The sequence below is a fragment of the Rhodnius prolixus genome, unplaced genomic scaffold, assembly GCF_049639745.1.
Source record: "Rhodnius prolixus isolate KJV_2025 unplaced genomic scaffold, Rpr scaffold_11, whole genome shotgun sequence".
Lineage (NCBI taxonomy): Eukaryota > Metazoa > Arthropoda > Insecta > Hemiptera > Reduviidae > Rhodnius > Rhodnius prolixus.
In genome coordinates this window covers 16,184,766-16,199,243 of record NW_027411625.1, presented here as the reverse complement: position 1 = coordinate 16,199,243, position 14,478 = coordinate 16,184,766, and the positions used below count along the sequence as shown (strand labels likewise).

Here is a 14,478-nt window from a genome sequence, read left to right as displayed (position 1 = left end):
TCAGCCTAGGGCCTCAAGATCAAGGTGGGCCTACTTTCAAATTTTAGCAAAATTAATATTGCATTCTTTTAAAAACATAACATATTATACGAGTATATTAACATTTAACATATTGATAATCACAGTAGTGATTTTTTTATTATTTCTCATGTAATTTACAAACTTGAAAATGGGAAGTGAAGGGGCCTGATAAGTAGAATAGCCTAGGGCCTCTTTTCATCTAAATCCGGACCTGCATTTAAGAGTAGTAAAAGTAAAAGAACGCCTATTTTTTCAGGCGGGAATCGAACCCAGTACCGTATACATCTAAGCTTTTCAGGTCTCGCCTTTAACCGCTCGGCTACCGTGGCGCCTCATTCAAGAGTAGTAGGACTCACTTCTTACATGTTAGCAAGGATTAAATATGTAACCAAAATTACAAATTTGAATCGGCTGATCGCAAGTTTTACTTTACTAGATTTATTTTTAGTTTTTAGCAATTTTTTCGAAAATAGTTCCAATAACGTTGAATTATTGGGTAGACTTCTGGAGAGTTAAGTAGGTAATAGTCTACCCAAAGAATAAAAACTTAAAAGTTTTTGCATTATTTATCGATAAGGTTTTGATGTACGTGCACAAAGCAAACTACAAAAATGTAATTTTTTACTTTTCTCCCATAAATGATACGATTCTGGAATAGTGGGACTTTGTTCAGTTTATAAATTCGTTCTCAAGCCAGGTGATACCAATGTGCCAAAGGAAATACCTAGTGGCCTGCCACGAAGCTATTCAGAATTTTCCCCACAGCGTTTGAGATGCGTTATTGCCGTCGATCTGCAAAATTTCGTCGTTTATGCCGCAAAATTTGAAAAGTTATTAAGTAAGTGACCAGCCCAACTTGTCGTCGTTAGGATGGCCGCCGATTTATTTTACTTTTTAACATTATCTCTTCACATATCGTTGGTACCGGCAATTCCCCGAGTTTAATAGAAAGTGATTAAGGAAAAAAAGTGGCCAGTCCAACTTTAAGTCATTCAAGATCGAAAATCATCAAAAATCTGATATGTATCAAGTAACAAGCTTTGCTACTCACGATTTATATTTTAATATGTTCACTAGAGTTATAATGTTTATTTGAGTCAGCACTTCATTGAAGTTAATTAGCTACAACTATCGGGGAATGAAAAAGACAGCTTTTGAATTTACATGGGGAGTAGCATTTAGTAAAAAAAACTTAACAAAATTTAATCTGATCTGCTAAACAATAGTTTATTTACCAACCTGTGTAACAAAAAATTAAAATGAACACTCCAATAGTTTATTACGTGTTTATTTGTAATAAATACTTATGTTCATTTTTATCATAAAACTAATCTTTAAAAAATAATATAAGAACGCTTGGCTAATTTAGAAGCAACTATGAAGAGTAGGATTAAACCAGGTTAAGTTGCATCTATTTGTTATATAAAACAAAAAAAATACATGATTACAAGATATTTTTATTATAACCTTTAAAGGACCTCAAAATAGAAAGCCTGCCCTACCAATTTAAAACACTTGATGGAATATTGTACACAAGATTTATTAATTATTCTTTGCAGTAGTAAATGAATTCTCATAAATTTTTATGAACATCAGTAAAAATGCATCTCCAAAAAATATCCCGACTGTGCAAATTACTGGTGGGTATTCTTCCCTTTGCGAGGGGTAACTGAAAGTAATAACTTATTAGCTTTTTAGAGACGGCTTTTAGCCTAGGTTTTGCTATAAACAAAAGATGGCAGTACTCAGGGAATGTTGTACAATCATTAGTAATGCATTATATATTCTGTATTTATTACATTATTAGATTTGTTACATACAGGGGGGAGAGGGGGTTTTACGAGAGAGAGAGAGAGAAAGAGAGAGAGAGAGAGACAGAAGGGAAAATCAATTTTTTCTTGGTCAAACAATAAATGAACTTAAATACAAAATTAAAAAAATTAAATGAGTTTTTGAAACAATTGTTTTTTGCTTTTTTGTAAAATATTCTATGTATTTTAAATTAAAACATAAAAAAAAATATATATTTTTTCTAATAAATACAAGTAACATAAAAATTATGCTACAAATTCATCCAGAGTACATTTTATATATATATAAAATATACTTATATATATAAATACAATTTCTAATATATATATCATATATTCAAATTTATATTAATTTTTTGTATATATAAAAACAAAACTAAAAATAGTATAAAATAAAAACAAACAATGGAAATAAATAAAAACAAGAAATGGTCAAAATTGTTTTTTTCCTTGTCTAGTTCTATTTGTTGTGAAAAATTTTCTTTTTTGTAACATAAATATAACAGATATTTATGTAAAGAAAATAAAAATATCGGATGTGAACACTCGCAGAACTTATCCTTACTGTAACTTTCAAAAGATATAACTTATAAATTTTCTTGAAAATTGGAGTTTTTATTTTAATATTGATAGATTCCAATTCTTACAAATTCACTGTACTATAAGTACTTATGAGAGAGGAGTATTATCATGGAAGTTGACGACTCCCTTAAAGTCCTACTAAATTAAATTTATCTGATAAAATGTCTTCAAGAAGTCATAGGCCTTCATTAAGTATATAATTTACTCAGAATCTTGATTCCTGACTGCAAACAAAATTTATTTTGATATACCGAAAGAAACATTAGAATGCCCCTTCCAAAGAATGCCCATAAAATAAATTTTCCCGGCAAACATGATTTTATAGAATGACAGATGTTATAAAAATAAAATAGCAGAGTGTCATTTTCAAGAAATGCCTGACAGTTTATCAGAATCGACACATTTCAGTTGCACATATCAGTTACCACTCCAGGCCGTTTGTTCATTATGAAGAGTATGAGATGTTGGTAAAAAAATTATTTGTGTTACTGGTCGAGAATACACACAGGGGTATCACGATCCCTGAAGAAGTAGGCTATCCACATCCTCCTAATGGATCCGGTGAGCTGTTATTGCTGTCACTGTCGTGAATACCAACAATGACAACAAATGACAGCGAAGAGGGGTAAGTACTGGTCTCTCCGGCAGTAGCAGAAGGCGAAATATGGGATTTAACGACTGTGAAGTTCCCTATTATTGCTGTCACTGTACCAACAATGACAGCGAAGATGAGTAAGTACCGGTCTCTCCGGCAGTAGCAGAAGGCGAAATGTGGACCGCTAACGGTCCCAGGAATCAAGGTCGCGAAGCATTTTACAAAATAGTAAGAGAAAGTAAGTAAAAATTGGTAATAATATTCTGTATAAAAATTTGAGAAAGGCTTGGATCTCTGGCCGAAAGCTCAATAAGCTCTGCATATTGTGATTATATATAATTGAAAGCCCTTTTTTCATTTCTTTATAACCACAAATTTAATAATATCCAAACAACGCTTATCTTTTTATACAAAAGTTTCTCTCGTTTTATTGCTGTTATACAAATTTTTCACAACATATAGATTTCTATACATAAATATATTCACAAATAAATACATAATAATGTGCAAATATTGTCCAATAAATATTTGAGAGCCGAAATTTTACAATTATATACGGGAGAGCGATTAACACCTCTGCACATTGACATGGTTTCTTAATGTGTATATATAAATATATAGAAACATTTTAAAGAATAATACACACAAAAAAAACAATTTTGGCAATACCTAAATGTTTGAATTAATATTTACGGTGCGCTGTTAACATCTATTACTTTTTTTTATTTTTATTTGTGGCGCCTCTAGGTGGCGTGACTGGGCGACCTGCGTTCAACCCTCCGTATGCAAACTTCCTTTTATCTGCTGGCTGCATTGTTGAAAACAAATATATTAATATTTACTTGTTCAAAAAGTAAGGTAAGTTAGTTTTTGTTAACATTTAAGTTCAGGTATTTGCATTTTAAAGACAGTTAGTCCAGACAAACTCGGGAAATGCACATTTTTCTGCAACTATAATAATGAAAAGTGATTTGGATGATTAATAGTCCCTGAAACTCTCTTTTTATCTTTCATAATGCCCACAGGCATATCAGTCACAAAAGATAAATTTAGAAAGAAATATTTTGTAACGTTGAAAAAGAAATAAATGGGAAACTCAAAGAGGCGCTAAGAACAAATGACGGGAGAGAGTATATGTCAATATATATAGTAAGCTAGGTTATTGAAGTTTAAAACGAGTACGGAAATAACATTAAAATAATGTTAACTTGCGCAAAATACAGATGAAGGTTGGGGAACAATCTTTGGAACATTTATAAATGAAGAGAGAATTTAAAAAATAAGTCATTGAAAAAATTTAGAGTGCACGTCTTAATGACAAAAACATTACATTTATTAAGGAAAAAGAAACTTAAAACAGAAGATTTAAATTGGAACCCTAACGTACGGCGGGAAAAAATTAGTATCCACAGGAAGTTATTGTGGAGAATGCTAACGATAGCCGGACTAGATGATAGATAAAAGTAATTTAAACAGCTATACACAGAGGTGAAATCTAGGGAAACAAAGATTTGACTTTCTGAAAGATTTCACTGAACTTGTAGAAAAATTCACGGACATGACGGAATAAAAAAAAAAAATCACCCAGCGACATATTACCTCGATCTGCTACCATCAGTTATAACATTCTTCGATCAACGGTTCATTTCCTTCAGGTTGACAGTTCAAAAATTTAGAGTAGTCGTAACAGCTACAATAAAGAATTTTTGCTTCTAAAGCTAAGGAATAGTATATCGGTGTGGAATCCCGCAGCTTGCCGAAAGATAGGTAAGTACGATAGAACAAGGTAATAAATTACGTACTGTTTTAAATAATATATTTCTTGACTCTCTGCTTTATTATGTCGGTCTTTTGGTAAGTAGGCAAGCGTGTCTGCTTCAGTACATTCACTTGTGCTAAATAGTTATTTAACGTATGCAAAAACTTACCTTTAATATTTGGAAAGAACACATAAGAGTTTCATCTACAGACATCATAGCGCCAGCGTTATCAAATTCACCGCAATAATTTGGTGCCGAGAACAGTGTCACCAACTGTCTTTTGGCAAAGAATTCATAGCCATCTTCGACAACCTGTTTTTTAAAACATAAAAATTCTGATTTAAATTTAACAATTCTTGTAAATTTCTTTCAAAAGTTAAATTCCTTTTACTGAATACGTATAAGATTGAGTGCTTTTTTTGTAGGTACAGAAAAGTTAGCAGTAGTGTTTGCGTTTTAGTCCCGCACAAACGAAATCAACATCGCGCATTCTCCAGATTACGGTATGCACTTAAAATGACATTTACTGAAAATATTAATATAAAAATGTAATAGATAGCTTTTAATTATGATGTGAATCAATACACCTGCGAAGTACCGAATGTTAACAACAAATCATTTTAGAGTGAAGCAGTTATTTGAGGAAAGAAGCGTAAGTAACTAATCCGGGTATGAATTCACATTGGGAAATAATAGCGAAGGAAACCTCAAAAACATATTTTAAAGCAGGAAGAAGCTAATCAATGCAAGAGAAAATGAAAGAAATATATTTAAAGCAACGCGTTGATACAAAATATTTTACGCTACTTAGCTGTAGTCACCATTAGTAAAGTCTAGATGTTCGATGTTTATCGTCTTTACAATACGAATTCAGATAGGACAGCTTACACGTATTATTCTTAAAATAATAGCTAGGAAGCGAAAATCAAAAATTCTGTTTTTTTACATTGGGTGCTTTGCAATTGTGAAGTTATACAATAATATAGAATATTATAACTATAATTTTTTACTAATATATTTTCAAAAAATAAATAAATAAATAAAATAACCAAGTGTGTAACGGATTCTGGATAATCTACGACGCTGATTTCGTATGTTTGTGCCGTTCTTAAGTCAATGACTTAAGACGCGAAAAACACATTTTTTTGGTAATGCTTACTATATATATAAACCTTGTACAGTAAGAATTACCAAAAAAATATGTTTTTCGCATTCGGAACTTATACCAGATACTTTTGAAACCATTAAGCTTTCTTCTCTTTAAGAGTGTTAAGGGATTGTTTTCAAGCTTGAAAGCTTTGTTCAAGGTATATCTGTCATTATTTAAATAATATATTTCAGATAAACGCAAAATAAATAATAATACGATTTCCGACGAAAGAAGACACATTCTCACTAAGCGAAAGGCTGTGATGTTGACACGGCGCGCGTAGTGGGAATATGCCTTAGTATGTAGACTGAAACAGCAAAATCCGCCAATTTATGACAAGACAGACAACCTCGGCTTCTTTTAGCCCGATGGCTGCATTTTTGCAGTTCTTATGCGACAGTAAATATGGATGATAATAATCAATAAAATAAAGTAGGACAAAATGAAAAATTAATACCTGATGTGCCCGACAAATGAGATCAAAGTCATGTTTATGCAAGAATTTTGCCACGACTTCTGCGCCGAAGGTAAATGACACTCCTCTGTCATTTTCACCCCATCCCATAGTATCCTGCAAGCAATTAAAATACTTCGGTTTCGAACTTTTACACAAAACACGCTTACAGTAATTGCTGGTGAAAAAGTCTGATTTTCTGACAGTTTTACTTTAACTAGCACTGTTACAGACGTAACGTAAACAAAACTCATTGAAAAATGAAATGTGGATGAAACAAATAAAACCGTTAAAATTTCATTATAAACAAAAAAATTAATTAATTCAATCGTGGATTTATTCATTACATCCGCTCACAAATAGCAGCACAGGTGGGAATTTCAGTTTCATTTTTTTCCAGCCTATAGAGTTCGCCGTTACCTATAAATCAATGGCGTGACGCCCATACTTTCAATTTAAAATTACTCCAACACTGACATTTACTTACTTTCAGTGACAGCCATTTCATTCATACATGTTTTTTTTGTATTTTACTCTGCCCAAATCCAGTTGCTTAATCGGGGGCCTTCATTTATGTTCACTACGGAATTTAGCGTAATAGTACTAAAAAATAAGACTCGCCAGGGTGTTCTTTTGAGTTTAATCTCTAAGCCATAAATTCCATTAAAAAAGGCACAAACCTTATCAGGATCAGACCAGAGTAGATCACACAGTAGTCCTTGATCAGGTACGTCAGTTGGCCTCATAATCCTTCTGATCTGTTCCATGGATTGTAAATCTGGACTTAGACCACCATGACAGCAGAATATTTTTTCATCCACTATTGCAGATACTGGTAGGCAGTTAAAGCAATCTGTAAACGTCTTCCACAGCTTTATGTTATATCTTCGTTTACCTAGAAATAGATAAAAATTCATGAAAATTAACTTTAAAATAATAGAATATATATTCTATTACATGTAAATGAATATAAATACATGAATATATATATATACATGTAAATGAATATAAATTTTTTAAACACATACATTCATCATAAAATCCGTAAATACGATTAATGCTGGCGCATTCATGATTTCCTCGAAGAAGGAAAAAGTTTTCCGGATATTTAATTTTATATGCTAATAAAAGACATATAGTCTCTAATGACTGCTTTCCTCTGTCCACATAATCGCCTAAGAATAAGTAATTGGATTCCGGGGGGAATCCTCCATATTCGAACAAACGTAAAAGATCATAGTATTGCCCATGAATGTCTCCTGCAATGAAAACACAAGTTTAACTAGTAGCATTGGCATATAATAAAAAGTAAAGTAATTACTATTTTTCCAGGCGGGCTTTACTTCCAACAAGGGAATTAGGGTGGTCCCTAATTGACATGTAATATTTATATTACTTAATATTAACATACTTTATTACTATCTTAACAAATTTATTACTTTATCAATAGTTCCATGAACCATTACAAACCTTTTCAAACTACCTGAAAATAACTCTATATTTATCTAGCACAATTTTTTTCACACCACCTTCACATTGGTGGCCTTTTCCGATAGGTTTACCAGCGAAAGTCTAAAGGCGGTTTTTAACCTTGGCTGCTGGCCAATGTAATGGTCCTAAGGGAAGGCAAGATATCCTTTAGATAATACGGCCGATAGGTTAGTAACATTATCCCTGGTCATGCATTGTTTTCCTTCCCATCTCTCTAGTCTACATCTTTTTTCAAACACCCAATTAATTTTAGCATTTTTTTTTTAAGGCGCATTAACCTCTGAGATAATTGGCGCCTGGAGCTTTTTTCGGTGCACAGTCGGCCTCCGGACAGTGTTGTCTTTAACGAGAGAACACTGTCCATCACCGACAGTGAGCTGTAAGAAGCTCCTAGGAAAAGAAAATCTAAGGGCCAGCAGCTAAATTTGAACCCGCGATCTTCGCGTTAGAATTCAGTATTCGCTAACCACTCAGCTAATCCGTTCCCTACAAAAATTGAGCAAATACTAATAAAGATATAATTGAGCACAAATTTTACTCACCACAAATTTTGAGTGGTGCTTCCAATTCTAGTAATATCGGTTGCGACAGAAATATCTCCCTGGATTTCAGACATAGCCCTCTGATTTCGCTTTCTAAAAGTTGGACATTTTTGCCGGGCCTGGCTCCTCTAACTGTGAACAAATTGAACAAAGTTTACATGAGTTTAGAAAATTAACTGTGAGAAATTAAACACTGTTGATAAGAGGATGTAATTAGTTCTCCTCGACAGAATAGAGTTGGTTCTCTTCGAAAAGTAGGTTCATATTCTTAAACCCATCTGGGAGTCCAAATCCCGCGCCTATTCTAGACCAGTAGCTGCCTGAGCCGGCTAAACATTCCAAAAAATGTTTGTTCACCTTCTCCGTACTTGTAAAAATTGCTACAATCTAAACAGTTTGACATATTGCAAAGAGTGCTGAGGCTGTAAGCTGGCTAAGTAAGAAACTTAAAATTCAGATCATACAGAAGTTAGAAGTAACGAGTCCGGTCTTTGAGTTGAGAAAGGATTATTATTTTTAAATGATCAAACTGGGAATTTTTTTTTATCCAAAACAGAGTAAACGCGTTTTGGGGTAAATAGAATTCAAATAGTGTCGTACACAACCTCGGCGTTCAGCTTCAACGAGCTTTAAAAAACACACTCCTTGCACAGCATTACTTGTTTCCCAGATATCCCTTCGGAGGAACGGTAATTCCGGTTGGGCCTGACCTAAATGACTGTTTACCGATCTATGAAAACGGCTATAAAAACAGCTGCAAAAGACAAATACACATAACTACAAAAAAGTTCAAGTTACATTTTATAAATTGGGAACATTTTGCGCGATTAAAAGAATGCTGTAACATAAAAGCTTCCAAAATTAATGAAGTACATGAGGAAAGCTCTATTTTTTAACTCAGGTGTCTCCAAATGATCAGACGATGAGTCCTAAATTTAATGCCTCGGCAAACTTGACCGCACAGAAAATAAAGTCACCTTATTTTGGATGCCGGGGTATGCTGAGATTAAAGGAAAGAGACGATCTTCTTATGCAGACGAGTTTCCATGCATCAGCAACCAGCATTTTCGATGAGGAGTTTCTGTAGGATGCTCTAATACAACTCCTTCTTGACCAGGGCTGTATTCGAAAACGATTTAGGTGCCTGGAAAGTTACCTTGAATTGGAGGAAGTCATACCCTTCCAAGAAATCTTCCCCGATTCTGAGAGTTCTAAAAATGTTAACTTGGCGTGGATCTTTCTAGATCATGAAAGAACACAGCCCGTTACATTTAGTTCTGCAGCTCAAGGACTTTCTCCAAAGTAGTGGGTCTCCATAATAAGCTAAGTGCCCACACCATCTGAATCTGGACCGTGCCTTTTTACAGGCTACGATACGTTCAGAAAACATTTAAACAAAGTGGGACTAGTTAACTTAGAGCCTTGTCCAAAGTTGGACAAGAAGCAGAAGAAACGACCTCATTACCCTCTAATATTCAATAATTTGCTATTGCTTGATAATAAGACTGTCTATAAAACTCTGAATCTTGCGTTAACGAAGAAGTTTCTCCTATTAGAACTCCAAGGGAATTGGCAAAATGAGTCGCTGTGCTTCGCTTTGGAAACCTGCCAATGAACCTAATCTGATCTATCTACAACATGTGATTAAAACCCGGATTTATTGTCATTGCGTTTTTCTTCTTTTTAATTTTTACACCAAATATCTTACCTACTGTTAAAGCTAAAGGCCAAATGACTTTTCTTTTTTTTTGCAACATTTTTCATGCTGACATTTGTGATAAGACAATTTCTAGCAATTAGCGCTTCCATATAGGGCAGCATTAGGGAACATCCAACGTGAGGGAATCACACGATTTTCTACGCCCATTTTCCTTCTTTCATTTCCGTAATGTAGAATTAGTAAAGTAGGAGAAAATAGTTTTGGACATTGAAATCTAATCTGGGATGCATGCTGCTTACTTACTTCTGGGTCTCTACTGGATTCGATAGGGAATAAATGATCTGGGCGATTACCTGGCTGGCCTAATACCTAGCAGCTGTGGGTTATTCCTGCCATTCAGAGCCTTGGAAACATTCGGTCTGAAGCGGCAATTTTAGCCTCCCTGCTGGTTAAAAAAAAAAAAAAAAAAAAAAAAAAAAAAAAAATGGCAGAGTTTTGAAACCGAACTAAGAAAAATGATCACTCCGAATTAATTTAATTTGCCTTTTAACAGAGCACAGTCGGCTCAGAAACTCTACTCAGGGACGGATGTAATTCCAAGCCTCTCTCCAGTTTGTGACAGGAGGTTATAAACCAGTTAGATTTAAGTGACGCAAAAACATGAGGAAAACCTTTAAAAAAAAAACCTACAATTGGTCGGCTCACAGGCCTCGTTGTTGCTGGGTATCTAGACCATTTGACCCGAGTCCAAATTTTTAGGGCCCACAAACAAGCCGAAAACAATCAAACGGTACAACGCTTCTTAACCAATACAGCAAATCAAAGTACAATTAGTTCGCGAAGTTAACCAGATATCTGCCATTAACGCAAACTGAAAATTTTTAAATAAACCTGACATTTACTTCGACTTATGGAAAAAATTTCAAATTGCATCCGTTCATTCTTGAAATTTAGGAAATATTTTTCAGATAATACATGCAAATTTTAGAGAACAATCGAAGGGGGTTTCAATTAGAAAACCTAAAATTTGCCAGTGCGCATAGTAACATTTCATTGTTTAGCACTCTATTAAATTTTTGTATACATATTTAGGTACTTCCATGATTTTTTACCAAGTTTGTTGCACACTAAAGCAATTTTTTTGCTGCATACAAGTTGGGACCCTATTAAGATGATGTTAAAGTAAAAAATACTTTTGATTTATGTATTAATCATTCCTTTTATTAAATAATAACAGTATCTCTTTAAATTTATGTTTCAAAAACCTATGTGGAATTCGTAAAATAATTAAAAACCTATGTATAAACTCCTCCAAGCAGAACTATGTTTATATTGGTTCACACACAAATTGCCATTTTTTTTTTTAATAATCTTTTTGGGTCGAACTTCATAATAAAATAATTTTAAAAAATTCAAATATTTTGTTTAACGTTACATACCTTCTAGAAGGCGTGCTATAATATTGTCTATGTTCAACTTATCACTTTCCGCCATTTTAAACAATATTCACAGTTCACAAAAATATAACGTCCAGCACCGACCTCAGGCAATGTCCAATGTTGCCAGTAACTTATTTAACAATTTAACAAACTTAAATCTAATAAAATTCCCAGTAAATATTTATCATTATTATAAAAAGTTGTATGCAAAAAATAATAAATTGAGAATAAAATAGCAAATTAATTAGTGTCATATGGTAAAGTTATCTGAAACTATAAATTTAAGCAATTATTCTATTTCCATTTACTGGGCTAAAATAATTTTTTAATCAAGCAGCTGGGGTAACGTTAATTCTCGCCGGAGAAAAATTTATTTCAATAAATAAACTAGCCGTAGATTTATGTAAAACAATTTTCTGTTTATGATTGAAATGATCCTCTCCCAACGCAATCATAGAGATTTGAGGCGCCCCAGCTAATTTCTTATTTCATGGCACTATGAAAACCGTTATACAATAATGAACGCCGCCCACTGTTTGGAAGTGTGTAGAAAACAGAAAATGCTAGCCAAGTGGTGCGACTAAATTGGAAAATTATTGTGACAGTTTATCACTTAAAATATCTGAGAGCACATATCAGCTAGAAAGGGTCTACCGACATTCAAAGACAGAAAAGGGTACACCAGGCAAACTTTATAGTTCGCTAAGGAATGGCTTTTTTTAAAATTAAAAATAGGTCTGTAAAACAACGAAATAATAATATAAGGGCATTTTCCTCCCAGTATAACTCTTAGCAATTGATATGAGGTGTCTAAGAAGGGAAGAAGAATCGGAAGGAAAAAAGGAATGCAACAATTCTAAAATTGAATCGAGCAAAAGTGGTGAAGTTCACTAGAATGACAGGAAATAAGTTACCCGCGAAAGACATTCCCGAGATTGGAAGAGATGTAACAACTGGTTCCAGATAGTTTAGATAAGCAACCCTTTTAGGAGGAAACAAACGATCCACTTCTTCAAGGATTTTGGCGTCTCTGCTGTTAACAGAGCCCAGCAACACGAAAATTTGCCCTGGAAACACTCACATCTTTCATATTCATAGGGTTGCAGAGATAGTGGTTAGTGCAACTTATTAGGGTTTCAGTGAACCCAAAATATAACTCATCATACACACATACAATTGATTACATCCTATATACAAAAACTTGGTAGAGCCAAAATAAATCTTTTTTTAGTTACATTGAATCTGCTTTTACATGTGTTTAACATTCCTCTGTACCCTAACATTAAGCATCTTGATATTTATTTTCATCATTCTTGTCTGTTCTCAATATTCCTTTTTAACTTTCCTCAACTTACTGCAACAATGGCATTACAGGCCTACTTTTTCTTCTCCTTAGAAGGACGGAACTCATTCTATAGTCCTTCTCAGCAATCTGCCTTGTGGCACCCGCTTTGATTGCTCTTGGAATGAGCTGTTTTTAAAAAAATAAAATTAATGATTGAACCTTGAACATTTTTTTCCTTATAATAGTGTTTCTGATTTTTCTGCTCATGATATGCCTGCAAGACCAAAAAATATAAAGCCCTGTATTTGCGCTGTCTCTAAGTTCAATAGCAAGCGTTAATAATGTTTTCAATGATGATCCTTTAGCCAATCGTATAATGAAAATTTATAACTCGTTCCGCGGTAAGTGTGAAGTTACAATTGTGTGGATACTAGGAAATGTAGGCGTTTGTGTCAATAAATTTGCCGATTCCATAGCAAAAAAAAGAAGCGGCTCAAAATGGACCGAATCTTGATTAAGTCAGGATAGAGAATCAAATAAATGCACTAAGTAAAATAACTAAAAAATGGGCAAGCGAGTGTACACAGCTTAGACTCATAGAACCAAATGTAAACGTAATAGATACTTAGACATTTTCAAGATCCGAAACAATAACCTTGTCCAGAATTGCAATAGGGTACACCAGGATCACTAACTCATATGTGATACTGGCGAAACAGAAACCGGTCTGTCCACAATGCAAATATTAACAGTCCGGCATTTTCTCGGAGAATGTTTTGCACTATTAGAAATTAAGAAAAAGTTTAATATTGAAGGCTCAATTGAGTAAATCCTGAATGCTGATGCTAGTACTGAAGTGAAGAGCTAGTAACCTTGGCAAGTAATGCGCTAAAAATAAATAAATCAATCTACAAAAATCAACCCTTATAAAATTTTCATACCGGACAGTTTTAATAATATCTTTTAAAAATGAAGTCATTTTGAACTGATTTCAGAGCCCTCTGGAATTTGCCTCTCGTAATGCTTAACAATCGCGGGCCGCAGCGGAAGTTAAGCCTGCTATGAGATGTGCACAGCTGATTTAAGCTGATAAGAAAAATACACATTGAAAGAAAAATAATCAATTTTTTTTTAATTATATTTTTTGACTGTTAAAAATAATTAAATTTAGGAAATTTGAAAGTTTTTCTTTTCTTTCTCTTTCCTGGGCATTGATATATACAGCCATAATTTCTAATGTGACGCCGGACTGGTAGAACCAACCAGTCCTTTCATTCACGAATCTAAGCTGACGCACTCATACAAATAAAAAAAATACATAAATAAATACATCCGCACAAATAACTACGAACCTAACGCGATACATTCATACCAGACTAGCATACCCACATTCATACTTAGGGGTGGAACACGCGATATTCCTCACACCCCTGTGTACTTAATTATAAAGTTTTCTGAGGAGCTTTAATACTGATAAATATAAAAATTATAATAATAATTTCGAAAATTTGACACGGTCGAATCTTTTCTCTTACTAAGAAAAAGAAACTAAAAACAGTGTACTAATGTTGTAAATAAAATTAGATAGCTAACTAAATAAAACTGGATCTCTTAAAAAGAATCAGAATTCTTCTTTCGTGTGATTCGTTTTATGTTTGAAAAATGAGGAAGGTTGCATCTTTATATTA

General features: G+C 33.6%; 1 protein-coding gene across 1 annotated transcript; it reads right to left on the bottom strand.

The window, feature by feature from the left end:
* Positions 1 to 2,888: 2,888 nt before the first annotated feature.
* On the bottom strand, positions 2,889 to 11,636 carry LOC141459572 (serine/threonine-protein phosphatase PP1-gamma catalytic subunit B). Its single transcript, XM_074138804.1, has 7 exons — positions 11,506 to 11,636; positions 8,407 to 8,538; positions 7,402 to 7,632; positions 7,054 to 7,268; positions 6,377 to 6,490; positions 4,938 to 5,081; positions 2,889 to 3,817 (listed from the first exon to the last, which is right to left on the bottom strand). The coding sequence occupies exons 1-7, from the start codon at positions 11,558 to 11,560 to the stop codon at positions 3,722 to 3,724; spliced, it is 987 nt and encodes a 328-aa protein (XP_073994905.1). The 5' UTR covers positions 11,561 to 11,636; the 3' UTR covers positions 2,889 to 3,721.
* Between the last annotated feature and the right edge of the window lie 2,842 nt (positions 11,637 to 14,478).